The sequence below is a fragment of the Silurus meridionalis genome, chromosome 2 (genome assembly GCF_014805685.1).
Source record: "Silurus meridionalis isolate SWU-2019-XX chromosome 2, ASM1480568v1, whole genome shotgun sequence".
In the NCBI taxonomy this organism is placed as follows: domain Eukaryota; kingdom Metazoa; phylum Chordata; class Actinopteri; order Siluriformes; family Siluridae; genus Silurus; species Silurus meridionalis.
The window spans coordinates 12,055,144-12,083,035 of NC_060885.1; the positions used below are offsets into that span (position 1 = coordinate 12,055,144).

At 36.7% G+C, this 27,892-nt stretch overlaps 2 protein-coding genes across 3 annotated transcripts; both read left to right on the forward strand.

Annotated features, from left to right (window-relative positions):
• Positions 1–1,478: 1,478 nt before the first annotated feature.
• Positions 1,479–9,504, forward strand: LOC124394270 (lysophosphatidylserine lipase ABHD12-like). 2 transcript variants are annotated; one of them, XM_046862428.1, is made up of 14 exons: positions 1,479–1,721; positions 2,342–2,455; positions 3,725–3,846; positions 3,975–4,074; positions 4,171–4,290; positions 6,339–6,372; positions 6,449–6,494; positions 7,363–7,492; positions 7,646–7,683; positions 8,241–8,323; positions 8,416–8,501; positions 8,623–8,701; positions 8,790–8,911; positions 9,152–9,504. In XM_046862428.1, the coding sequence occupies exons 2-14, from the start codon at positions 2,373–2,375 to the stop codon at positions 9,177–9,179; spliced, it is 1,071 nt and encodes a 356-aa protein (XP_046718384.1). In that variant the 5' UTR covers positions 1,479–1,721; positions 2,342–2,372; the 3' UTR covers positions 9,180–9,504. The 2 variants fall into 2 exon arrangements, with proteins under 2 accessions (XP_046718384.1, XP_046718377.1); XM_046862421.1 differs by lacking the exon at positions 1,479–1,721 and having other exon boundaries at positions 2,252–2,455.
• A 424-nt stretch (positions 9,505–9,928) lies between these two features.
• tm9sf3 (transmembrane 9 superfamily member 3) lies at positions 9,929–27,746 on the forward strand. The gene is made up of 15 exons (XM_046864559.1): positions 9,929–10,142; positions 17,870–18,065; positions 21,411–21,533; positions 21,822–21,982; positions 22,139–22,216; positions 22,424–22,555; positions 23,027–23,193; positions 23,294–23,388; positions 23,574–23,704; positions 24,577–24,716; positions 24,855–24,923; positions 25,016–25,162; positions 26,213–26,296; positions 26,457–26,533; positions 26,628–27,746. The coding sequence occupies exons 1-15, from the start codon at positions 10,047–10,049 to the stop codon at positions 26,693–26,695; spliced, it is 1,764 nt and encodes a 587-aa protein (XP_046720515.1). The 5' UTR covers positions 9,929–10,046; the 3' UTR covers positions 26,696–27,746.
• Positions 27,747–27,892: the final 146 nt, after the last annotated feature.

The window sequence follows — 27,892 nt, forward strand, 5'->3', positions numbered from 1 at the left end:
AGATTATTCCCACAATTCCCCTCTTTTATCCATGATAAACTATTAATTGATGAATCACAATTTAAAACAATCAAAGATGTCACATAGGAATAGGATAATATTCAGAAACACAAGGACAGGTTGAAACCCGGAAAGCATACGAGTAAGTGATTGCTTGTATTGCCGGGCTGTCCAGTTGGCGTTGGCGTGTTGGTGAGCCTGGGCGGGGATCCCTGCCCCAGGCTGGTGATGACGTCCTTCAATTGTACGGATGCCTGAAGATCCGACACCGGAGAGTCTGAGGAGTCGTTACTGGACCATAGTGAACGGTTGACAGAGGGAAACAGGAATCGATAGATGTCTCCTAGAGAACTCATTGGGAGGTCAAAAGGGCTTCTGTAACATAAAGAAAAATAGTGAATAGCAAATTAATTCTTTCGAAACGGGGTCACCTCCCATGGGACATTTCTTGATTCTGGTAGCGTGGATCCACTGTGGAAAAATATTAGTTAATACACCGGTGCGTGTGATCGTGACTATTTCTGCTGGCCCTTCCTACTTACATTTACTCAGTGGCCTAGGTTTTAGAGATTTAAACAAAACCATGTCCATAATTTCGTGTGGTGATAAATGGAGTCATTCTCATTTCAGCAAGGACTGCAGGTAGCAAGTCTACCCAATTTTTGTTACCTGTAGCCTGTATGGCTTTAGTCAATTTGTCCTTTATCGTCCGGTTGGTTCTTTCTACAATGCTGGAGGATTGGGGTGATAGTGAATGTGAAAACGCCATGACAAGGATAAGTATTTACATAAGTCCTGCGTTACCTTTGCAGTGAATGGGGTTCCTTTGTCTGAATCAATAACATGAGGAACACCGTATCGCGGTATGATTTCTTTTGCCAAGATACGTATGACAACCTTAGCATTTTCTCGCTGACAAGGGAAAGCTTCAACCCATCTTGAGAAATTGTCTACCATAACCAGAAGATATTTAAATGGCCCACGGGGGGGCATGTGTGTGAAGTCAATCTGCCATTCAGAGAATGGAGCAATAGGCAGTGGGAGGCTATCATGTTTCGCCGCGCTCTTAGTAACGTTGTTAACATCAATATATATCACAGATAAAAGGTGACAGGGTGGTCAGTGTTGGTGCGAAAAGAGGAACAGCATAAAAGAAGAAACCAGAAAGAGGAACTGTCTAGGGCAGGGGTCACCAACATGGTGCCCACGGGCCTTTTCTAAAATAGCTGTTTCCTACTTTGTTAAATCATTGTTGATAATTATTATGAGAAATCATTAACATGATCAGTGTCTTCACATAGATGAATATCATTAATTATTAATAATAACATATAATAAAAGGTAAATTGAGCAAATTTGTTATTTCAGCTCAAACTGAAAACTGTGTGTATCAAACTGGTAGTGTCTGGAATCCACCTGCCACGCCCCCTTCGGCTGTCATGCCTCCTCTTTCTCTGAAGCTCCCGGCTTCAATTGTACACACCTGGGACTCACTCACACTCACTTTCCGTCTGTTATTGTTTGTGTGTGTTGTTGATATGCGTATCCCTATACGTTTTCTTCCTTTTGGACTCCACAATTTCTCCACGGCTGCGCTTTCTCCTCAAAGCGCACCCCGGATTACCCCAATCTTTCCGTGCGTTCGTTCTGGGACTATGTGGACCTCACTCCTCCAGGGTGTACCACGGATATCTCTCTCTGGATTTATACTGGATTGCCGTGTATGTATTTGTGTGTTTCACTTCATTCATTAAACCAAAGTGAACTGTGCTCCGGCTTCCGCCTCCGTTCGTTCGCAGCATGACAGGTAGCCCTCACATTAATCAGTACCCAAGAAGTAGCTCTCAGTTTCAAAATGTTTGGTGACCCCTGGTCTAGTGTGTATGTGCAGATCAGCACATACCAAAAGACGACAGTCTAGGTATGCAGAAATAGATAACCACGAGAACAGAATGTTCTGTAATGGATGGAAAAGTCTGAACCCTAGCAATGTGTGCGTATGTATCAGAAGATTAGAACCTAATGTTCAGAGCAAAGGTTGTATCCAAAACACATATATGTACATAGATTATTCCCACAATACTTTTCATGTTAACCTAACTTTAAAGTGCTCACAAACATTCTACTGGTTACACATGTGTAGATATACACAGTGACATGTTATAGAATTAATAACATGGGCTGAACCCTACCCGCAATGTGTAGGGTGTACAGCAGTGGGCGGTTTCACAACTGAGTTTCAAAACCTCAGATATATAAAGTCCAAAGTCCAAAGTCATCAAAGTAGAGTAAGTGGAAACAGTAAGTCATTTTTCAGTCATTTTTTTCACCCCTTTTGCAGGTTTTCTTAACTGGTTAAAATCTATTCCGAGATGAGAAGAAGAGGTGATGACACTGTTGCATCCAAACCGACTGAGGAGAAATCAGTGAAAAGTGAAAAGCAACTGATATCCAGGTAAGTGACTTTGGTCCAGATTTTCCTTTTTACCCCCTCTGTGACATAATTTTAGGTCATACCATATTTAGAAATAAATGATTAAAATTCTAAAGGCCAGGTATAGGTGCCACTTGAAGCCAATAGTGAACAGAAAGACAGTGTTTTACCATACTGTACTTTGTTACAGTACCTGAGTACACTCTTCCAGTGCTGTATCTTTGTTTTTGTTTTTTTAATTGAAAAACTTCACTAAATTTCAATGCATAATAAATTACATTTGACCAGAAAATCATTGTTTTCTATCTATTCTGAAAGTGAATACATAAATTATATTATCTTAATGATAAGATGTTTCGAATAAAAAGTCTTGTGTTGAAATCACGGTGCAGCCAAACTGGCAAAGATTCTGTCAGTTATTTCATATTATGTTATATATTAAAATAATTTTTTTAGTTGTGTTTTTTGTTGTTGTTGTTTTGTTCTGTTTTTTTACAGTACAAAATCATTGAAAAATCAGGGGTTATAAGTTACATTTAAAAAGCTAAGTCATCTTTATTTGCATGGTGAATTAATAAGGTCATGGGTGACTGTCATTGAATACCTGTTATGGACAATGTACCAGAATTTTTACAGTAAACATACTCCTTCAACATTCTAGTTGAGTAAAAGTACAGAAGTACCTGCTTTAGAATGTACTTAAGTATGAAAGGAAAACAATATGGAGATAATTGGAACATTTTGTACTTTTACTCAAGAAGAGATATATGTATAAACATATTATTTAATTAGGGGACTTTTATGCAAATACATGTACTTCATCTGTAACTGGAAAAATATACTGTATATTTTTACAGTAAAGTACTGGCAGTAAAGATGGCAAAATAAAACAAAACCTACTTATTTGTTACCTAAAGCCTTAAAAATTAAGCTACCACAAATAATTTAGGTAGTCTGCACCGATTCAGCCACTTTCACAAATAAAATAGCTTTTACCAAATGCTAGTTGTGGTGGCTCAATTCTTTGGTTATTGTACAGTAAACGATTGTAAAATCAGGGCTCATTTAAAAACCAGAGTCACCTTTATTTGTCTGGGGAATTTATAAGCTCAGGGTTTTTTTTACTGTCCTTAAATGTCAGTGATGAAATATAACTTCAGTAAACGAATTTCACATAGAATTACATTCTAGTTGAGTGAATGTACAGTAGTAGCTATGTGCTAATGCACCACTGTAGGTGTGGCTTTTTTCTGCATTAGAATTTTTGCTATTCATTTGTGTCTTTTTCAGGTCATTTTGGAGGGATTGGGTGAAATGGGGGCCGATAACCCTTTGCACTCTATTTGTGACTACATCATATGTTCAACGAATTTGTCCTGGTTTCACACAATACCTCTTTTATCAACATGGCTGTGCGTACATGACTCCTTACTTACACATGAGAAAATGTCATTTGAGCAGTTTATTGCACCCACATTATTGTTTATCTATTTTACTTGATCAGTTAATTGCACTCACATTTTTTAAAATCTTTTTTCAGTATCATTCTTTGTTGACCTGAGACATCCCACTGATCTTGGTCTCAATCACACGGTAAATATGTACCTGACCTCAGAAGCAGAAGTGACACTAGGAGTATGGTCAGTTGTGCAATTTTGTGAATATTCAACATATATTTTTATATAACAATTTCACATAGCTGCATTTTCTTCTTACTGTTCTTGGCACCTCTTTAGGCACACAGTTCCTGATCATATGTGGAAAGAGGCCCAGGGTAAAAGTTTGGCATGGTATGAGCAGTCTTTAGGGAATGGTTCACCTGTTTTCATCTACAACCATGGCAATGCGGGTAACAGGTGTGAACAGCTATAGAAACTTGAAGATTTGTGTCACAAATCCTATGCATGAAGTCTGGAATGAATGCAATGAAAACTTTGAAAACATATTGCTGTGCTGGCAGCATTTAATTTACAGTGGACCATCCAAATTTGAGAAAAGAAATTCAGAACAGCAACTGCCTGGTATGAGAGCAGTTCATTACCTTACAGGCCTGATCCTGAGGGTTAATAAATCCATTAAAAAAAAGACCTGTCAAAATAACAAGTCAAATACTGCTATTATTTTTCTTTCTTCTTACTATATGTTGGCAAAATATAATATTATATATTATATAATTATATTTGTGTGTGTTTACAGTGCCTCTTTATGTCTGCATCAGAATGCATCATAGAGTAGTCACTCTTCTCGACTTACGACCTCATGGACTTACGAAAAGTTTTTCGGTCGCTATCTATGTCGTAAGCATTTTAATATATCTTCTAAAGGGAGAACACTATACAAATGAAACTTTGATATATTTTAGGATAGTCAGTGTGCAGCTTGTATGGCAGTACAGATTTACTTTCCTCTAAAATAACAAACAGCCATTACTGTCAAATAATTTGCAACAAAAGTGAGTACACCCCAAGTGAACATGTAAAAATTGTGTACAAAGTGTCAATAATTTGTGATCTAGATAGCCAATATTATCTAGCACTGCCTTAATCCTCCTGGGCATGGATTTCACCAGAGCTGCACAGGTTGTTGCTGAGATTCTCTTCATGACATCATAGAGCTGCTAGATATTAGGAATATGGAGCTTCTTCACTTTTCACTTTGGGATACCCTACAGGTGCTCAATAGGTTTCAGGTCTGTATACATACTTGGCCACTCCATCACCTTCACCTTTAGCTTCCACAGCAAGGCAGCTGTCCTCTTGGTGGTGTTTTTGGGGTCATTATTATGTTGGAAAACTGCTGTTTGTAACAGTTTCTGAGTCTTGTGAGCCAGCTTTAGAAGAGGCTTCCTTTTGGGATGCGGCGTATGGTCTGAGCACTGACAAGAGTACCTTCTGCTTCTGCATCAACTACAGCAATGCTGGGGGCACTCATGCATCTGTTTTTGTATGCCCACTACTGCATCTTATGCACAACACAGAACGTAACTTCTTTGATGGACCCTTGCGAGGCCTGTTCAGAGTGGAACCCGTCTTGAAAAACCTCTGTATGACCCTGGCCACTGTACTGTAACCCAGTTTTAGAGTGTTACAGATCTTCTTATAGCCTCTGCCATCTTTATGGAGAGCAACACTTCTAATTCTTAAATCCTCAGAGAGTTCTTTGCCATGAGGTTCCATGTTGAACATCCAGTGGTCAGTATGAGAGAATTGTACTCAAAGCACCAAATTCTAACTGCTCTAATGCAAGATACACAAATTTGTATGGTCCTGTCAAGCAGACAAAAACATGAATTGGACATGTGGCTTTGCATGGTTACACGACGCACAGCTGTTAACACTCACTTTTGTTGCTAGCGACTTTGACAATAATGGCTGTATGTCGAGGTTATTTTTAGAGGACAGTAAATCTAATAATGAAATTCGTTGTCAACGAATGCTGTTATCGATTAGTTGGGCTGCTCAAGTTATGGGTTAGCCTGACGGTAACACAACACAGCTGCGTGTGAAAAGGCGAAGAATACAGGGTCAACCGGCAGCAGGAAAAAGTGTGAAAATTTTATAGAAGTGCTATAGTGTAAATTGTTTGTTTGCTAAGTTGTGTATCACGGCGGATTTTATATATATATATATATATATATATATATATATATATATATATATATATATATATAAGTGTGGCTTTTATTTATTTATATATATCTGTTAAAGGTAAATAGCATTATTTCTTATGCTGATTATGTTGATACTTTGTACTCTGTATTTTACTTTTTTGTAAAAAAATTGCATCACTATGCATTTTTTGCATGCCTCCAGCTCGTAACAGTATGCAGTGATGCCTACACTTTTTTTTTTCAGTGTTATAAATATTCTTTTGTTGAAATTTTTGTCTGAATTTTTTTAAACAGAGCATCTCCACCACATCGTGTGGGAGTTTCTAAAGTGAGTATCTGAATATCTTCACTGTTCAAATCTATTGCACAGTGATGTACTGACCCGGTGTCTCATATTGTTGCAGATATTAAGTGCTCTTGGCTATCATGTCTTAGTAATGGATTACAGAGGTGGGTTTCATTATTTTGCTTCTCCTCAAATATACATCTAAGGGAGTTTTTCCTTGCCACAGTCACCACGGCTTGCTCATCAGGGATAAATGCACACCATTCACCTTGACTGTTGATTTCTGTAAGGCTGCTTTGAGACGATGTCTGTTGTAAAAGTGCTATAGAAATAAACTTGACTTGACTCAAATATACATATGTTATACAATTAACATAATGTAACATTAAAATATCTAGATGCACATTTTCTGGTTACAGCATGACTATATTTAAAAAATGTATTTTGATTTAGTGTTTTACATTTAAATCTTGTACACAATTATAAATGTATAATAAGGTGAAACATTATTAGGCTGTGTCAGCTGGATTGGTGAGTTTGTATATGCAACATATGAGTGTTTTAAACAAAACCTCACTGTATCGAAAGAGTTGCAGTGTGGGGTTGTTTATTTTGTCAAGAGTGTTTTCGACTTGGTATTAACATTCCTCAGGCTAAAAAGGGTTAACTACTGAAAATATCTCAGCTACTTTGTTTTTTATTTTTATTATTCATGTAGAAGACTGTCAGGAACATGCAAAACTTGATGCTACATAACACTGAATTGCTTGTAGGTCCATTAAAAATATTTAGTTGAATTTGCATCAATGCGTTATTAACACATTAATTTTGACAGCCCATATATATATATATATATATATATATATATATATATATATATATATATATATATATATATATATATATATATATATATATACAAGCAATTCAGTGCCAAGGAGGATTTTAAATTTTGCATGTTTGCAACAATCTTCTACATGACTGAACGTAAACTAAAGAAGCTGATTATTAAGTAATTATATTTTCTGCTAGGATTTGGTGATTCCAGTGGAGAGCCCACTATGCCTGGACTGGTCACTGATGCACTTTACCTGTACCACTGGGTACGGGCACGTAGCAAGGACAGCCAGGTCTTCATATGGGGTCACTCAATTGGCACAGGGTGAGTGTGTCTGGGCTGATACTACCTTGGACAAATCAGCTGTGGTTTTATCAGTTTTTTTTTCAGAATAGTATCATATATTGATGTAAGATTATGTTTTACTGTTTCAAATAGAAGGTATTTTATTTAGAGACACATATATTGCATTTACAGGGTAACAACTAGTGCTGTAGTAAAACTACAAGAACAAGGTAAGAAATATTACCTTAAACTACTAGTCAGGCTTTTGTTAAGTGCGGCTTTTATGTAGTTATTTATATTAGGTATGCTATGCTATAAAAAAACACTAAAGTAACTTAATATATTTAACCAAAGTAAAAAAATATACTGTATGTATCAGCAAAACCTACTTACATAAAAAAAAAATTTATAATAAATTAAATGCCCAAAATTCTCCAAAAGACTCCTCAAAATAGTAAACCGATATATCTCATATCAGTACTTAATTGAAGCACCTTGGCAGCAATTACAGCCTTGAGTCTTTTTTTGACTATGACACAACAAGCTCTGCATGCCTGGATTTGGGGATATTCTGCCATTCTTTATGGCAAATCCTCTCAAGCTGGGTCAGGTTGTGTGATATTTCAGGTTTGTTTATGTTAAAACATTTTATATATATATATATATATATATATATATATATATATATATATATATATATATATATATATATATATATATATATATACACATACATAAGTTGTAGTTCGAAGTCATATGTCTCCCATATCATATGTTTGATTGCCAGGAAGCCCTCCTGATGCAGTGATACTTGAAGGTTCTTTCCTTGACTCCAAAGTACCAAAAGGAGTCCCCCATCTATTCCTCTGGGTAGGTAAACTTCTGTTTTATTAAATGAGTACGCATATCTTTGTGAATATATTTCTTAAACTAGCATGCTAATTGTCTTCTTTTTTTCTTAGTATTACTGGAGATTTCCATACATACAGTACTACTTTTCCCAGGATACAATTAAAGCAAATAAAGTTCAGGTGTCCAATTCTGAAAAGTAAGAATAAAGTCATATATATGTGAAAACATTTAAAAAGAAAAGAAAATACAATAGATTTCAAAATATATGTTAGGATCATTACTAAGCTGCTAAACTGGAATATTTTAATTTGGATTAGTGTGAAACAAATGAGGACGCCGCTTATGATCCTTCATTCAAAAGATGACCATTTGACTCCTATCAGGATGGCTGAGGAGGTAGGATATTTATATATACATTTGGTTGACTATGTGTAAATGTTTTGTGTTATGAGTATAAAGTCAACAACCATATTTCCATGTGTAGCTATACAAAACTGCTAAAAGTGTGCTACCTGAGGAAAAAGTCAGGTTGGTGGCATTTGAGGCATCCCATGGATACCGTCATAATGGACTTTATAGGGATCCTCGTTTACCAAAAATTATAAGGTATACAAGTTATTTATTGTTTAGCATGTTTCGCATAATGCAAAATAAATTATTATTAATTTTATTATTTTATTGCTTTTTAAGTTTTGGTTAAACAAGTATTTTTTTTTATAAATGTAATACTATGTAATATATTGCATTGACTTTAATCTGTGACTTGCCTTGCTATATAAAATGAATGTCTTCTAACCAGTCTAATTCAAGAATGGTGATAAATCAATGTCAGTATTTCCCTTACAGGGAGTTTGTGCAGTCCAATGCAAAGTAATCTGCAAGCTTCCAAAGTGGGACCAGGTTAAACCTCGATGTTTCATTTTCACACATATGTTATGTTTTACTCTCCAATGCTAACTTTAGTGGTGTGCCCAAATTCATTTATTTTTGATCTTATTATTTACACACACAAGTAAAAAATGTAAGAGCTAATTCACATGGATTGCATATTTAATAACAATTGTAAGACACCTGTACCTATTAAAAGGTTAATGTAAATGTTCAATAATAAGTTTCATGAGCTTAGATAGTAAGTCAAAAGTTCATGATGATGATGTGCACAAAAAATAAACTAATAAATATTAAAGTGCTTAACCATGCTTTGTCTATTCTTTGTGGAATTAATTCTGTTGCTCAAAGAAATGTGCAAATAATGAACTTAGTTTTTTTTTTATATACACACATATACTGTATGTATATATATTGTGTGTGAGGATTGATGAGTTACGTTACATGCATACGTTTGTATTTGTTTAATGAGGAAATAAGCCTTACTGGATAAAAGCCACAAGTAAAATAAATTTAGTTTATTAATGTGTAGTTCCTTCTTCCGTTCTGGCATTGTGTGTGTGTGTGTGTGCGTGCTCTCAGATGACGTGGCTGAAGGTGGCGGAACGCCGCTGTGGCCGTGTTTCTCAGTTCATCGCACTTTCAGCGCCGCGCCACACCATTGGCTAAAAGTCTCCATGTGAGAGTTTTCAGCCAATCAAAGGCGAGTGCGGTGATTCCTCAAAAAAAACACTTGACGACATATCCGCACAGAGCATCCTGAGACGACCACTGTCATAGAACCAGGAAGAAGGAAGGTGGGATAGCTTCAAAGGGCTAATATCCCGAAACGATCGGTAAACTTTCCTTGAAAATGATGAAGTCGTCCAGGTGGAAGTGTGCAGCGCTCCTCTTATTGCCTGTTATAAGTTTATTTTTGCCCGCTCGGGCGGATGAACATGAGCACACGGTAAGAAAAATGATTTCGGCCTGAGAAGCCTTATGCGGTGTGCCTTTAGCCCCGACAGGGTGAATGATCAGCGTATCGGATTAGGCTTTCACAAAAAAACACGAATTAATCCGGTGTGCAGAATGTGTATAGGACGGAAAAGCAACCGAAAGCTCCAAATGTCACGTTAATGTAGTTCAGTTAGGTTATATAGTACTTCATTCTTTTCCTGATGCTAATGCTAAATCCAATGGCGAGCTAATTAGCTTGCTAGCGCAGCCGTAGCTACGTGGTCTAGAGGGCCGAGTCCCAAATAAATATATATTTTTTAGATATTAGGGCGTATCAGCCTTTCTATACAGTACTGATAGTACACTTCTATAGACATTACCTGGGTTTTTGGGATCATCCCCAGGTTGATTGGTGTATGCTGGATAAATAGCTGTCAGTTGTATATCATTGTGCACAAAAGGCACATTATGTGCATTTGAATGAGTAGTTTGTAGTTTGTGAGTAGAATCACTGAAGTGGACTAATCATATTGGGCTAGTTTAAGATTAGCATGCTGGTTAATGTATCCGGCTATATACAGCCGTATCCGGTTGCTGCAGACCTGTCATACAGGACATCAGTTCTCACAACAGTCCCTGTCATGTACAAATGTCTCAATGTCTCTTTACTGGGTGAACAGGCAGCCAGTCACCCGTAGTTATTGACTATCAAACCTTGATAGAGTCCAGTCAGAGCTGTTAGAAGCTATTAAAGGTGATTTACACACAGTAGAAATAAAGAGGAAAGGTCTGTCAGTTTCTAATAAACCATTATGAAATTTTTTTTGACTTGTATCTTTATTTCTTGAGGTTGAGTGTCTTCTCGTGGTGAACGTTCCCATCATGAGGTCCCTTCTCCCCGCTGAACACTGGGTGTTCAACAAACTATACAATTGCTTCTATTAAACCTTCAATTAAATTTCATAATGAATGTCATTCGGATATAAAATGCACAAAAACAATTTACATGCAAATCTGAGTGTACTGTAACCCATCAGTTAGAAGTTTATGGTTACACCCTGACAACTGAATGTGTCCTCGCTGCTGCTGCTGCTGCTTCGTATTCGTCAGTATTTTCTTGCAGATTCAAGATAGAAGTAGCTTAATTTGCTTATCACGTTTGCATCAAAATCAACTTTATTTTGTGGAGGTAAAGTTTAGCTTTAGACAGCCAGATTGTTCAGCTCAAATTGATCACCTACATATCATTCTGACTATGGGTAATTTAGCATCAGCAGTTCACTTATTTGAATGTTTATGGGAGATGATGAAAGAAGAGAACCCGCCAGAAACCACCAGGATCATTGTGTGAAACTACACTGAGAGAGTCGTACAGAAACCAGAGCTTCAGTTGCAAAATCCAGTAGTGTTTAGGGATGCCTTGTTTAATAAAAAAACTTTTCGCCTTTGACTTTAGAGCCCAGATGTGTTTCTAAATCTCTCTCAGGGCTGAAGTGTGCTATGACTTATAGGGAAAAAAAACTGGAATTATTTGTTTCTGCTCTCTAGTGTTGTCTAGAGGCTAATTGTTTGAATACACTATGCCCACAAGTGACCTTATTCTGGATATCTAAAGGTATTGGATGGTCGAACGCAACCAGTTATCCTTGAGATGATGTTCTGTAGTGTTTCATTGACCTTGTATTTATCTAGAAGATTAGAATTGACTTTCTGGTATTGGTTGTGTTATGAGGTGCTGAGGTGCTTAAATAAGTGACCTGGTTGAAGGTGGAATATCCAGAGATGTCCTGCAAGCTGTTTATAGCTATCTATAGAATGTATGTTATTATTTCGTCTTTCTTTTAATCATGTTTTGACGCTTGTCATCTGTGGGTATGAGTTGTCCAATTTTCATAGTTTGGATGTCCATGAATAGCCTTTGGTGATGTAAAAAGTCATGTCCATGGATGAACCAAGTGAAAGATTTAAACTTTACCTAGTTATAATGTGGGAGGTGGTAGATTATTGGTTTAGCATTGGACTTTGTATCTGAAGATCGTTAGTTCACATCCAAGCCACACCAAACTGCCATTCCTGGGCCCCTAAGCAAGGCCCTTAACCCCATAGTTGCTCAGTTGTATGAATGAGATCAATTGTAAGTCGCTCTGGATAAGAGCATCTGCCAAATGCCATAAATGTATAATGTCTTGCTAGATTGACCAGTATATAATGTGCAAAAAAAAAAAAAAAAAAAAAAAGTAAATATTTTCATTAATAATGTTTAGGAAGACTTCTTGACACATTATTGCCACAGCGAACTGAGCATGTGTTAGCAAGCACCATGTTAAGATTTTGATTCCAGGCGTTTGTCAGATATCCTAGAGCTTCTTACAATTATCCCATTTATACATGGCACAGTTGAGGGTTACAGACTTTGTTCAAAGGCCCAGCAGTGGCAGCTTGGTGGTGCTTAGATTCGATTCACGACCTTCCGTTTAGAAGTTCAACGTATTAACCATTGTGTTGCCACGTTCCTGTTAGTTTAGAAATGCAACTGTAGTACACTTTAACTGTATTGTAGTATTGTAAATCTAAGAAATTGTTTATAATCGCACAATCCTGTCAGCCATATGAGAATAGATTTGGTGCCTCTCAAGTTTTCTTTATATCCTCCTTATTATTACAGTAAAACCCTGTTGGACGAGCATAATTCGTTCTTGAAAATTGCTCATAGGTCCATTTGCTCGTACGTTCGAACTGATTTTCCCCATAAGAATGAATGTAAAAGTGATTTAATCCGTTCCCGAGATCTCATTCGATCGCTTATTTCTGCACTTAAAAAGTATTTGTAGCCTATTTTAACAAACAAATACACTGCAAATTACCGTAATGTAAACATAATTTAACACTTACCCATGTAGTAGTGGTTGATTGCGAGTTTGAGACGCGCACCACGTTCATAACCTCCTCGGTTTCCATGGTAATTCTATTTACTTTCGTTTTCACAGCACCATCACTGATTTTCTTTGGAGACATTTTTTAAGATTTCTAGTAAAATAAAAATATAAAACTAAAAAAAGTTACGTTTTTGCTGCACTGAACAACGAGAGCGACCGAGTGATACGTCATCAACTAAGCGACTGATGCCACCCGCCGCTGAAAACAGGGAACCGGTAGCGTGGGTTTGCTCATGCCTTCGAAATTTGCTCGTGAAACGGGGTAAAATTTTGCGAGCGAGTTTGCTCGTACTATAGGTTGCTCGTACAACAGGGTTTTACTGTATTATTATTTTTCTCATCAGGGAAAAATGAAACATTTAAAATTGATTTCCAAAATTTGTAACATTTCTTTCGAACTGCTTTGTGACCATGTCTATGGGTAGCAGTGCTATTCATGTAAATGTGAGCATGATCTGACAGAAGGGTTGAGATTGTTTGTAGCTTTACCATAAATAATTAGAATATTAACTGTATTATTAAAGTGGCTTGTACTCCCGTTGGACATCTAATGCACAATAAAGTGTACCAAAAGCTTTTTTTTTTTTTTTAAGTAGACAACATTTTTGATGTGACAACATAATTGATGTTCGCTGCTGCTGCAAAAAAAGCTGCAAAATGATATCCGAGCACAACAGTAGTTAATTTGTTAGTTTCTTAGTGAAAGGAAGCCTGCAGGTTGTGGTTGAGTGCAGCATGGGTATATTTCAGGATCAGTGATGAATGATTGGATTAAGGATGAATGACGCTAATATTAACTTTTTGGATGGACTGGAAAAAATCGTCATACTTTCTACACTGATGTGTATATACTGTGATCTATGAAACTACATTGCAATCTTTGAAACGAATAAATGTCTCAGGCTGCATGGATTATGGTTAAGGCTTAGATAAAAATGTAACAGGTAAACAGCTAATAAATGGAATCCTTTAAAATTGTACGATACATATGCAGGACATACACCTAACCCGGGCCTGACTGAGTAACGTTCAGGAAGCTGTACAAGCTTTAATAACATGCAAAATTTATGCAATCAAGTAACTTTGTAGACCTTTAGTAGTCACGGTATGTGCAGGATATGTTCAATCTAATCTAAATAACGTCCCAATTTCCATGGCAAAATGCAAAATTGATAGTCCAGAATTTAGTCTGCTTTGTTTTTTCGTCAATTTCAAATTGTAATACCAAGCATGAACGATAGTTTTAAGATTGATAGGTGTGAATCTCTGATCCAATCCATCACATCCTCTCTTCATTTAGTAAATATGTGCAGGCAGTCAGACTTGTACTAATCCCTTATAATTCTGTCTGCCATTATCCATAATGCAGGTTAAGCTGTTGGGTCAAGTTAGGTCAATATTGGTTAGGGGCTACCAGCAATACTTGCTACGTGCCATTATTATATTTTTTAAATACATTTTTACATTATAGTCATTTTTTTTGATGCTGTGGTACAGTAGACCAGGTTTGGCTGCTTTTTACATTTTTTTTAAAACATTGTTCGTTCACTTTGTGTAGTCTACATACGATCTGTATTTTGCATGATGATTTGGAATTATGTAAAAATGCTGTGTAGGGTTAAAGTACCTCTTTTCCGTGCGGATTTAAATAATTCACGGTAAAACGTGTTGAAAAATATTTTTATCGAGGCATGTTCTTGATTTGTTGTGCTATATCATGTGTATATATATATATATATATATATATATATATATATATATATATATATATATATATATATATATATATATATATATATATATATGCCCTCAGTTCTCCCATGAGGGGTCGCCACAGCAGATAATCCGTCTCCATACTCCCCTGTCCTCTACATCTGACTCTTTCAACCCAACTACCTTCCTCACCACATCCATAAACCTCCTCCTTGGTCTTCCTCTTTTCCTCCCTTCTGGTGGCTCCATCCTCAGCATTCTCCAACCGATATACCCCATGTCCCTCCTCTGCACATGTCCAAACCATCTCAATCTCGCCTCCCTCAAATGCTAACAAAAGAAAATCAAAGAGGCAAACCTCTTTATACATAAACACTTCCAGTTCTAATTATAATTCCTATCTTTCCTGCTTGACCAATCAGATTGGTGGCATCTCTCTTAACTGGTCATTTGCTGAGTTTTCAAAAAATGCATTGTTTCTTGTTGTAGATCTTGACAAACAGCAATCCTTGTCATTGTATATCCTACATTACACTACCAGTGTGACCGGTTTGAATTTTGTTACAAAACCTGAAAGGCCGTAACCTCGCTTTCGCTATTGTTATTTTATTCTTTCTAGTCACAATGCAGTGTTGCTTAAAGAGTGTATATAAAGTTAGCTTCTTTTTCTGTCTATCTGTGGCAAAGTTTCTGCTTTTAAAACAATAATGTGAGTTGTCCTAAATTGTGTAGTCTTGGTTACCAGTTTTTTTTTACTTTTTTTTTTACTTTTTTTCTTTTTCTTTTTTTTGCAGAAGGCATTTGAGATTTGTCATTTTATTGAAACTAAACTCCTTTCTAACAGGGTTTTTGCCAAAAGCATGCACGTCATTGAAGATTTGGCCGCATTTTGACTTCAGTAAAATGATTAGGAAATCTAACCCCAGGCAATGTACAGTATCTCATGTTAATGGTCGTAAAGATTCCTTTATTTCCAGAGGGAATAGTGGAGTTTTTGCCCTTTTCCTGCAGTGTAAAGACAGACCAGGAAACACTCGTTCTTTTCTATTGTCTTCTGCTCAAACCAAAAAGGAAACCAAGCATTGTTCAATTTTAGATGATCTGTCACTTTTTCTGAGAAGTGACAGTTATGGAAGTATTTAGGATAAGTCTTTGGTTCCTAGTAGAGGAAAAGCCTACATATACAATACACAGCTGAAGGTTTTATACCATTTCTAATCTGTGTGTTAGTTCAAGCATATAGCCAGGCAATCTCCATGGACAGACATTGGCAGTAGAATGGGTTATTCTAAAGAACTGAGTAACGTTTATTGTGGCACTGTCCTAAGATGCCACCTTACCGCAAGTCAGTTTAAACTTCTGGCCTCCTGGATCTGTGCCATTTAAAGTTATTATATCTGAGATATGGAAGCATCTAGGAGTATAAACAGGTCAGCAACACATGGAAACTCAGATACACTTGAAATTTATCTATCCTTTTTTGCATCACCCACTATTGCATTTCTCACTGCCTCTGGAAGCAACATCAGTACAAAAACTGTGCAACAGGAGCACCATGAAATGGTTTCCATTGCCAAGCAGCTGCACACAACCAAAACCAAGTATGAGCTGCAAAGGTGTGCACACTGAGCACATAGAGCAGTGGAAATGTGTTCTCTGGAGTGATAAGTAATTCTCTATCTGGCAAGTCTGATGGATAAATTTGGGTTTGGTGTATATCAGAAGAATGCTACCTATCATAATTTAATTGGTGCAGGACTGTCTTGGACTCTTTTTCCTCTCACCCTTTCCATGTTTTAGACTTCATATTAATGCTCATAGTTATCCAATGGGATTTGCAACAAGCTCATATATAGGTGTGAAAGTTTGAGTGACCACATACGTTTAGTTATATAGTGAATGCAATTAGCATGTGACCTATTTAAGAATGAAACATAGAGCAGTAAGGTTTTTAATTGGGGTGTGTAGAACTTGTTAAACAACCATTTATACATTGCATATTATGTGCAAATCTTTCACAGTAATTATAGATTGTTTTACAGCAAACTTAAGACCCTTCCTGGAAATCTGCCCTGGTCTGAAAGTACTATAGTACAATCCTCTGACTTGTCTGTTTTAGCATGAGGCTGTTTTGATGGACACTATAAATCATAAATCAAGTCTCCCTGGATAAGAGTGTTTTCTGTTGAACGTCCTCTTCTTCTTTCGGCTTCTCCCATTAGGGGTCGCCACAGCAGATCATCCGTTCCCATACCCCCTGTTCTCTACATCTGCCTCTTTCAAACCATAAACCTGCATGTCTTCTATCACCACATCCATAAACCTGTTCTTTGGTCTTCCTCCTTCCTGGTGGCTCCATCCTCAGCATTCTTCTACCGATATACCCCATGTCCCTCCTCTGCACATGTACAAACCATCTCAATTTTGCCTCTCTCTACATCTCTAAAATTCAGTTCAATTGTTCTTGACAGTAGGATGGTGAGTGATAAGTAAAGCCATGGAAATGTAATAGAAATGTGCTGCACAGTCTTATTTGGGCAAGAGAATTAAAGTCAGTGATTGACAAGTCATTCAACCGTTGTAGGTGTGGCGGTCGGACGCACTTGTGTTTGACATTGTTCCTGAGCTGTTTGTCAAAGGGGTGTTACTGGTTATTGCATTTGGGAGAATAAAATACTCAAGGTCTTGAAAGCAGTCCAACAGTGCTTTCTCCAGAGGTTTTTCACTGTGTGTGTGTGTGTGTGTGTGTGTGTATATACTTGTCTGAGAGAGAGTGTTTGACTTTGGTGGCTTGGCTTAACCAATTTTAGAAGCAGATTCATGCTAACTTTTAACCCTCTAATGTAAAGTGCTCTGACAAATAGAAAGGGGGCCAAGAGGATTTGTTAAATATTGCTTAAATAAAATAATACAATGACTAAATGTAGTTTAAATGTGATTTGTGCTTATGATGCATTATTACTGATAGTGTGATTGTGTGAATGTTGTTACCACGTTAAGGGACATTACACTCATCAGTGTGAATGCAGCGAATGAACTAAGGTTAGAAAACTAATTACTTTGCTGTTCTTTTTTTTCTTTCTTTCAGTACAATGACAAAGAGGAGGTAGTTCTATGGATGAACACAGTGGGGCCGTATCACAACAGGCAGGAGACATATAAATACTTCTCCTTGCCTTTCTGTGTGGGTTCAAAGAAGACCATTAGCCACTACCATGAGACGCTGGGAGAAGCTCTGCAGGGAGTTGAACTGGAGTTCAGCGGCCTTGATATCAAGTTCAAAGGTAACTGAAGACTTCTTGTGTAAATGCATCCGCCATGTTTACTTTTACAAAAGCAGGTGGCAACTTAGTTTAATCTGTAGTCATGATGCACTATTGTGCATCCGGAAAGTATTCATAGCGCTTGAATTTTTCCACATTTTGTGCTATGAAAGTTTTTTTTTTTATCTGCAAATTTACTTAAAAATAAAAATCAAATCTACACAAGTTTTTACAGCCTTTGCCATGATATTAATTGAGCTCAGGTGCATTATGTTCCCACTGATCATCATTGAGATGTTTTTACAACTTGATTGGAGTCCACCTGTGGTAAATCCAGTTGATTGGACATGATTTAAAAGGGCACACACCTGTTTATAAAAGGTCCCACAGTTAACAGTGCATGTCAGAGCACCTACCAAGCCATGTCTACCAAGTCAAAGGAATTGTCTTTAGACCTCCAAGACAGGATTTTATCATGGCACAGATCTGAGGAAGGGTGCAGAAAAATTTTGCAGCATTGAAGGTCCCAATTAGCACAGTGGCCTCCATCATGAAACCACCAGGACTCTTTCTAAAACGGGTAGCCTGGCTATAGTCAGGGAGGTGACCACAAACCCGATGGTCATTCTAAAAGAGCTGTAGCATTTCTTTGTGGGGAGAGGAGCACTTTCCAGAAGAAAAAACATCTCTGCAGCACTCCACTATTCAGGCCTGTATGGTGGGTAGAGTGACCAGACAGAAGCCACTCCACAGTAAAAGGCACATGACAGCCTGCCTGGAGTTTGCCAAAAGGCACCTGGATGATTTTCAGACCATAAGAAACAAAGGTTGAACTCTTTGGCCTGAATGCTAAGTGTCATGTCTGGAGGAAACCAGGCACTGTTTATCACCTGGCCAATACAATCCCTACAGTGAACAGTGGTGGTGGCAGCATCATGCTGTGGGGATGGTTCATCTTCCAACATGACAATAACAGCCAAGATGACAAAGGAGTAACTATGGGACATCTCTTTGAATATCCTTGAGTGGCCCAGACTTAAGCCCGATTTAAAATCTCTGGAGATATCTGAAAATGGCTGTGCACTGATGCTCTCCATCCAACCAAAATAAATGAGAGGTGGAGATTTTCTGAGAGGGAGCTTGAGAGGTTTTGCAAGAAAGAATGGAAGAAAATAGGTGTGCCAAGCTTGAAGTATCATACAGTGGGGGAAATAAATATTTGACCCCCTGTTGATTTTGTTTACTCCCTTACAAAGTAATAAACAATCTGGAATTTTTATGGAAGGTTTAGGAAAGTAGTCCTAATACCAACTTATGTGAATTAAAGACATGTCACAGAATCAACCTCTTCCTTTCAAACCTCTCCACCACCATGGAAAAGACCAAAGAGCTGTCAAAGGAAGTCAGGGACAAGTTTGTAGATCTGCACAAGGCTGGAATGGGCTACAAGACAATCAGATTGTTGCCTTGGCCATATGTTTTTTTGGTCATTGTCATATTGGAATACCCAGCCACGACCCATCTTCAGTGTTCTGGCTGAGACTAGAAGGTTCTCATCCAAGATTCTACATTGTATGGCCCTATTATTGTGGTGGTCTTCCTGTACCCTTAGCAGAGAAACAGCCCCAAAGAAGGTGGTTTCCTCCTTCATGTTTGACAGTGGGGATGGTGTTCTTGGAGTCATTTTCAGCATTTCTCTGCCTCCAAACACAGCGAGTCAAGTTGATGCCAAAGAGCTAAATTTTGGTCTAATCTGACCACATCACATTTTCCCAAGCCTTCTCTGAATCATTCAGCTGTTCATTGGCAAACTTTAGATGGGCCTGTTAATGTGCATTCTTAAGCAGAGAGATCTTGGTGTGGTACCAATTATTTTTCTTGGTGACTGTGGTCCCAGCTCCCTTGAGATCATTAACAAGCTCCTCCCATGTAATTCTGGGTTAATCCCTCACCTTTCTCAGAATCATGAGGTGAGATTTTGCATGGAGCTCCAGAGCGAGGGCGATTGACTTATCTTGTATTTCTTGCATTTTTGAATTATCATGTCAACAGTGGTCTATTTCTCACCAATCTTCTTGCTGATGGCCTTGTAGCACATTCCCATGGTGGTGGAGAGGTTTGAATGGAAAAGTTTGATTCTTTAATCTAGTCTTTTATACACATAAATTGATATTAGGAGCACTTTCCTAAAGGGACAGGACTAATGTGTGTGTGGGAGTCAGAATTATTGCTAGTTGGTATGGGATCAAATAGCAATTAATTAATATATATTTTTTTCTTCTGGATTTTTTTTCTGTTAAAATAGACCTACCATAAAAATTCTCGACTGTTCATTTCTTTGTAAATTTACAAAATCAGCAGGGGATCAAATAATTATTTCCCCTGCTGTACTCAAAAAGACTTGAGGCTATAATTGGTGCCAAAGGTGCTTCAACAAAGTATTGAGCAAAGGCTGTGAATACTTATGTACATGTGATTTCTTTTTTTCATTTTTAATAAATTTGCAAGGATTTCAAACACACTTCTTCACCTTTATGGGGTATTGTTTGTAGAATTTTGAGGAATATATTGAATTGAATCCACTTTATAATAAGGCTGTAACATAAAAAGTGGGAAAAGTGAAGCGCTGTGAATACTTTCCGGATGCACTGTATATTTGCTTTAAATCCCAATTATGACTATAAAAGACCTCAAGTTTAAGAGCACAAAACTGACCTTGCATAATGTCATTTAGCATAAACAGAAAAAATGTTACCCTGGTTATAAATGAATTCAATCTATCAGCCAAAGCAATACAAACCAGTCATGGGCATATTTGAGCTCATCTATGTGGATGAAGGTTTCCACCTTGGAAAGCCAGAATCTTCAAGAAATATTTATAACAAAGGGACAAGCAAACCCAGTATTAGTGTTGATTTCTTAATATAGTGCTCTGCGAGTATAAAAAAAGATTGAACAACCTTTGATATTTATTCTCATCGTCATGTGACCAAATTTGAATCCAGCAACAAGGCAGAAGAAAAAAAAAAGGATGAATATTCAAAACAAACACGGCTAAGTTGAAACTTGTTTGCAAATCTCAATAATAATTTTTGCACTTCTTACTGTGCCACAAGAAGTGTTTTTTATATTTATTTATTTATTTTTTATATGGACTGAACTTCAAATGTGGTCTGATATATATTTATTTTAGGTCAAAGGGTATAAGCGTGTTTTAAAGTGCTACTATTTAGAATTTTTTAGTGTAATGGCTGTTTAATGGATAAAAAGCTTCAATTAAACAATTTAGTGAAATGAATACATTTGTGTTGCTTTAGTTCATGTAAAAAAAAAAAAAAAAACTCATGAGGTTTTCTCATTTTCCAGATGAAGTGATGCAGACGACATACTGTGAAATTGAGCTGGACAAAGCTAAAAGAGATGCCTTTGTCTACGCAATCAAAAACCACTACTGGTACCAAATGTACATTGACGACCTGCCAATCTGGGGTGAGTAGTCCAGGAATTCTGTGTCTTGTGAAAAAGCTTGGGATGCAATGCCACTAAATTCTGAAAGCTTTGTAAGACCTCACTACTTTAATTTGTGTTAAAAGTCTATGATTTAAATATTTCTTTTTCTAATCTTATTTTACTGTAATTCCGTAAAACATATTTGCATATATGGACATGTACAGTTAATTTGACACTATTTTAATGTTTCAATAATTTAGTAACTGTATAAGCCTCGAAAATACGTTACTTCCTGAGAGTAAAATCACTTTGCTGATTGCAACTCAGGGATTGTTGGTGAGGCGGACGAGAACGGGGAAGACCATTATCTCTGGACTTATAAAAAGCTTGAAATCGGCTTCAATGGTAACAGAATCGTGGATGTAAACTTGACCAGCGAGGGCAAAGTCAAGCTTGTGCCGAACACAAGAATTGCTATGTCTTACTCGGTGTGTACTTTTACACCACTCCTCACAATGCTCTCAATACTGCATCTTTAGCACTGTTAAAATTTTTAGACTGTACATGACCTGTAATTTATATAGTCATGTCAGTCATTGTCCCAATGTTGATACACTTATTGTGTCCTTTATTCGTAACTGTAGGTAAAGTGGAAAAAGTCTGATGTGAAATTTGAAGACCGTTTTGACAAATACCTGGATCCATCCTTCTTTCAACACAGGGTAAGCTGTTTATTCTGTGCAAATAAATATAATTCACTAAAAGTTTAATTCATAAAGATTTTTGTTGTGTAACCAGTACATGGTGCGTTATGAATATATATATATATATATATATATATATATATATATATATATATATATATATATATATATATATATATATATTAATATATTAATATATTATTCATTCATTTTCAATTTTTACAGATTCACTGGTTCTCTATATTTAACTCGTTCATGATGGTGATCTTCCTGGTGGGTTTGGTGTCTATGATCTTAATGAGGACACTGAGGAAAGACTATGCCAGATACAGCAAAGAGGAGGAAATGGATGATATGGTGAGTGGAAATAAACTACACTTATTACACTCCTTATCTAATGGGAGAAAAAGGTTTGATGGATGAAATCATTAATGTGAGAGATTATTAAGGAGGTTAAACGCAGCATACATTTTTTTTTATACACGGTGGTGTCACTTCAAAGCTTATGATTTGAGGACCGTAATGCTACCACATGTGCTACCACATCCAAAGACAGCATATACAATTGTGTGCCACCAACTTTGTGGAAAACCACATGTGGCTGGAAAAGACTATAATTGAAGTATTTGTTAATATGAGAGAAATGGCATGTTTTGAGCAGACTGAAGTAGTTGTACAATGTGTATATGCTTAACATTAATTAATTCTCTCTCTCTCTCTCTCTCTCTCTCTCTCTCTCTCTCTCTCTCTCTCTCTCTGTGTGTGTGTGTGTGTGTGTGTGTGTGTGTGTGTGTGTGTGTGTGTGTGTGTGTGTGCGTGCGCGTGTAGGACCGAGATCTTGGGGATGAGTATGGCTGGAAGCAAGTCCATGGAGATGTGTTTAGACCCTCTAGTCACCCTCTGATCTTCTCTTCACTGATTGGCTCTGGTTGCCAGATCTTCTCTGTGTCCCTCATTGTTATCATTGTGGCCATGCTTGAAGATTTGTACACAGAGTAAGTCTTAAAAAAAAAAAATTTTATTTATTAAAAAAGGCAAAATGTTTCTGATGAGGTTTTTTTTTTCCTTCTTTTTTTTCTTTTCTTCTACTTGTAGGAGAGGGTCGATGCTGAGCACGGCCATATTTGTGTACGCAGCCACTTCCCCAGTAAATGGTTACTTTGGGGGAAGCCTGTATGCAAAACAAGGGGGTAAGAAAATCTTAAATATATTTGGAAGTTAATATATTTTCCTTTCATTTTGTTACCACGTTATTCGTTACATAGGCATGGAAAGCATAGCGTATTAAGTGTCACCTGTTTCATAATTTGAAGACTAAAGCCATTTTAAAACTCATAATTGCTCAGCCGTGTGCCTGTTTGGTGTGTTTAAGCAGGAAGGAGATGGATAAAGCAGATGTTTATCGGAGCATTCCTGATCCCAGCTATGGTTTGTGGAACAGCTTTCTTCATCAACTTCATTGCTATCTACTACCATGCCTCCAGAGCCATTCCGTTTGGCACCATGGTAAGTGATTAATCAGCAGTGCATGTTTTTACCAACAGTTCACTACGTTTTTAACAGAAATGATATTTTGCCCAGTCAGGTGCTCGATGTGTAAACTATAGTAAACTACGCATTCACAAAGTAGAAGTCAGAATTATCTTTCAACTTGCGACTGAGATATTGATTGAAGTCTGCCACTATTAGATGTGTTTCAGTACTTAATGGTCTTGGAAGAATTTAGGAGAGAGAGAGCTTCCAGAGCTTGTCTTCTTTCCTTTATATTTATATATTATATGACTTATTAACAATGTGATAAAAAAAGGTCTAATACAAAATAAATGGTGTGTAAATACAAAAGAAATGGGATCAAATAAAACTTTGGATCAAAGTGTCTTAAAATGTGGTTTGATTCTCTAAAACATGTCAGCATTAGAAGTCTGTTCATGATGAGTCCTAAATGGGATCGAATATCAACATGTAAATATGGGAGCTAGTGTGAATCTAGTTTATCAGTCATTGTCTGTATAGGCAGATGCTTTATGATAACTGAGGGTTACTAATGTGTTTTAAGGTTACTTATTGATTTATTTTGCGTTAAGCACGCTTAAAGATAAATGTTAAATGGTTGAACATTTACAGACAGATGCTTTCTTTTATCTTCCCACAACAATTGAGTGCCCTAAAGGCATCATATAGTAAACTTTCTGAGTAAATGATTTTTTTTCCGGTTGTATTTTTCTAGTTTTATACGCCACATCATTTACAATTCGTTATGCCAGTTTTGAACAGAGTGCGTTTTAAACTTGTGAAATAAGTGGTCTTGATATACATAAGTAGAGTATGGAGTAGAAAAGTCTGAATATGCGTTCTCTGTGTTTGGTTTCTTTTATTAGGTTGCAGTGTGCTGCATCTGCTTCTTTGTTATCCTGCCTCTTAACCTGGTAGGGACGATCCTGGGTCGGAATCTTTCAGGGCAGCCCAATTTTCCCTGCAGAGTCAACGCCGTACCCAGGCCCATCCCTGAGAAAAAATGGTATGCCCAAGAAGTACCCTACTTTTCTTATTAAACATCAGTATTGTGTGAGGATAGAATGTAACTTATTAATTATGGGCTGTACTTAAGTAAATTTGTAGTATTGATTGATTTTTTTCCTTTTGCTTTGCTTATCAGGTTCATGGAACCTGCAGTAATTGTGTGCCTGGGTGGCATCCTGCCATTTGGTTCTATATTTATTGAGATGTAAGTAATGCCTCCAAGCTCCATTTTTCTTAGTACATGTTGGATGCACAATTCCAGTAATTCCACTTGATTTACCTGCTTTTTCTTTTTAGGTACTTTATTTTCACGTCATTCTGGGCGTATAAGATTTATTACGTGTACGGATTCATGATGCTCGTGCTGGTGATCTTGTGCATTGTGACCGTGTGCGTGACCATCGTTTGCACCTACTTCCTCCTTAATGCTGAAGACTACAGATGGTGAGGGGGATAATTTACTATATTTGAAATGACGTTTCAATATGATAAATTTGTTAGTTTGAATGAGAACACTTACTAGAGGTGACATTTTTATTTTAGCTTCAGTATGGGGTATTTTTTTTTGTCTCCTTGCTAGGGAATTATGGGGAATACCTGGAAACAACTTTTCCTTAGTTAAAAATTCACTAGGTTTTTTTTTTTTTTTATTGGTTTAAACAGGATGTTTTAACAGGTGGTTGTTTGGAAATTTTCCCATTTGTTATGTAGTATAGTTCCCTGCTAATTTAAATTCAATTGCCAGCTTAACGTTATCATACAACAGCTACCTGTCAGGGAAGCTAACATCTTGTCTAAAAAACCATGAAGATTAAGTTTTTATCAGTGAACAGTTGATGACTTCAGAAATAGAATTCAGACGAAAAATTATATTTTCAGGTTAAACAATTGCACTTTTGGGTCATATAGGATTTAGAAGCAAAGATCTTTATAATTACACTTCAAGTCTTTGAGGCAAAAATATCCACAAACATATTTTACAATCTAGTGAAACATCTTCCAAGAGATTGGAAGTTATTATAAAAGCAAACACAAACGTTTGTCCATGTAATGTAGATAGAACGTTTTTTTTCTTTGTAATATTGGCACCTTTTAGGGATGCATGGTATACCGTTACTGGAAAAAATATGTTTCAAACGGTACGATATAATTTTGCTGAATTCGGTATTTCATATGCTGCTGTTTCAAAATGTACCTGTAGATGGCAGTACTTCCTAAATTGCTGCGAAACAAAGATAAGATAAGATGACTAAGATAAGATGTGAATATATTTTCATTGTATTACTTCAGTTACTTAGTTCGGAGGCTGGATCTTTGTCACTTATGGTATCGATATCTAGGTATTACATTCTGGTATCGTACAGAAGCCAAAATTATGGTATCGAGCCATCCCTAGCACCTTTGCACCATTTACAGCTCAGTAAACAAATAAGAATTAGATTCATCCTGAAGTAGAAAATTTAAATCTGACTGTATTTTCTCATTCTTTTACAGGCAGTGGACAAGCTTTCTTTCTGCTGCTTCCACTGCAGTTTATGTTTACATGTATTCCTTTTACTACTATTTCTTCAAAACAAAGTAAGTTTAAATTTATTTCACTTCAGCTCAAAGGTTGCTAGCTCCTATAAAATTTTATTTAAATTTTTTTTTATAAATAAACATTGTGATGTGGTGATAATCATACTTCCAGCATAAACAGCTATTTAATTGATGAACATTGTCTTTCTTTCCTCTGCAGGATGTATGGTTTGTTTCAAACATCGTTCTATTTTGGCTACATGGCTGTGTTCAGTACCGCTCTGGGTATAATGTGTGGTGTGTATTACTATCCAATTGTTTGACGATTTTTTAATCTTTTAGCTGTTTTTATTTTTTCTATTTATTTGAATTATGTCCTTTGTTCTTTCAGGAGCTGTCGGTTACATGGGAACAAGTGCCTTTGTGAGAAAGATCTACACAAACGTGAAGATTGACTAGCGACTCTCCGGTGCAATCGGCTGACGTTTCCCAGCGAACACGAGTCTTTGTTCCTTCTTGTTTTTTTTTTTGTTGCAAGAAGAGATTGTGATCTTATCTTGTATAAATCTAGTTTTCCATTTTCTCAACAAATTCAAGGTTGCAAGATTGTGTACACACACAGGTATATAATGGAAGATTAAATAAACACGTTTTATTTTTATTTTTTATTTTTAATTAACTGTTTCATTTCTTTCCTCTGGAGCAAACGCGTAGACTTTTTTTAATTTGCCGTGTGAAAAGAAATTTGGGTTCTCCTCCAATAATTCTATCCCATCCAGCATGAGTGATAATAGACCTTTATCGATGGAGTAGTCTAGCTCTCTTCAGTGAAGAGGCCGAAGTGTATGGAGAGCCTTTGTTCTGTTGTAGGAGAATGTTGGAGGGTTGCGATTGTGTCCATGCTCCTACTGTTAGTTTTGTATTGTCGAGTTGAGCAATGTTGTTGTATTGTTTTAAACGTTTTGTTTGCAATCAACCAGGGCATAGTTTAACTTTTTCACTCGATTGAGGAGGGGAAAAAAATGTTGGTTACTAGCTTTTCTGCCACCAGACTTAACAAACCACCATTTTTCACTTTACACTGCATAGTTCCAGTTCTTATACAGGATAGAAATGATCTTGATTCACCTCTTGAATTCGCATACAATCCGGTCATATGCGACAAGTGCGGATGTTTTTAAATTAGGTTGTTTCAGAGTGGGGGTTTTTTGTTTCCAGGTTAGTCTTACTTTTTAATGTCGGGATTTAAATGAAGTCTGAGTGTGAAGATAAATGGATGGGGGTAAACCTGTATATAACCTTAATAATGTAACTGTAGAAGTAGTTTTCAAAATGTATTTTGGTTGTACAGATTTATTACAGGTTTTGTTTTTTTTTTTAAGACAAAAAGTTGAATGAATTTTTGTCTTTTTCCACCTTTTTATTTTGTGAGCTTGGAGTTGGTGGCACTGTTACATCTTGCCTGTTGGTGCATGACTCTTCATCTTGCTGCATAAACCAATTCTGTTTATCTGCTTTCTTTGCCTTTTTTTTCCCTTTGCTCTGTGATTCCTGACACATCCTCGGTTTTGTAGAACTGTACAAAGAAAGAAAGAAAAAACACCACCTGAATGCTACACTGACTTTTTAGCTGCTTGTAGAGGAAATAATAACCCA

Bases quoted from the DNA above. Each gene is read 5' to 3' on its own strand.
- LOC124394270 (XM_046862428.1), top strand. From the start codon at position 2,373: ATGAGAAGAAGAGGTGATGACACTGTTGCATCCAAACCGACTGAGGAG. The intron at 8,502-8,622 runs GTAAGAATAAAG...AATTTGGATTAG, and splicing joins CAGGTGTCCAATTCTGAAAA to TGTGAAACAAATGAGGACGC. The intron at 8,912-9,151 runs GTATACAAGTTA...TTTCCCTTACAG, and splicing joins CGTTTACCAAAAATTATAAG to GGAGTTTGTGCAGTCCAATG.
- tm9sf3 (XM_046864559.1), top strand. From the start codon at position 10,047: ATGATGAAGTCGTCCAGGTGGAAGTGTGCAGCGCTCCTCTTATTGCCT. The intron at 10,143-17,869 runs GTAAGAAAAATG...TCTTTCTTTCAG, and splicing joins CGGATGAACATGAGCACACG to TACAATGACAAAGAGGAGGT. The intron at 22,217-22,423 runs GTAAGCTGTTTA...CAATTTTTACAG, and splicing joins CATCCTTCTTTCAACACAGG to ATTCACTGGTTCTCTATATT.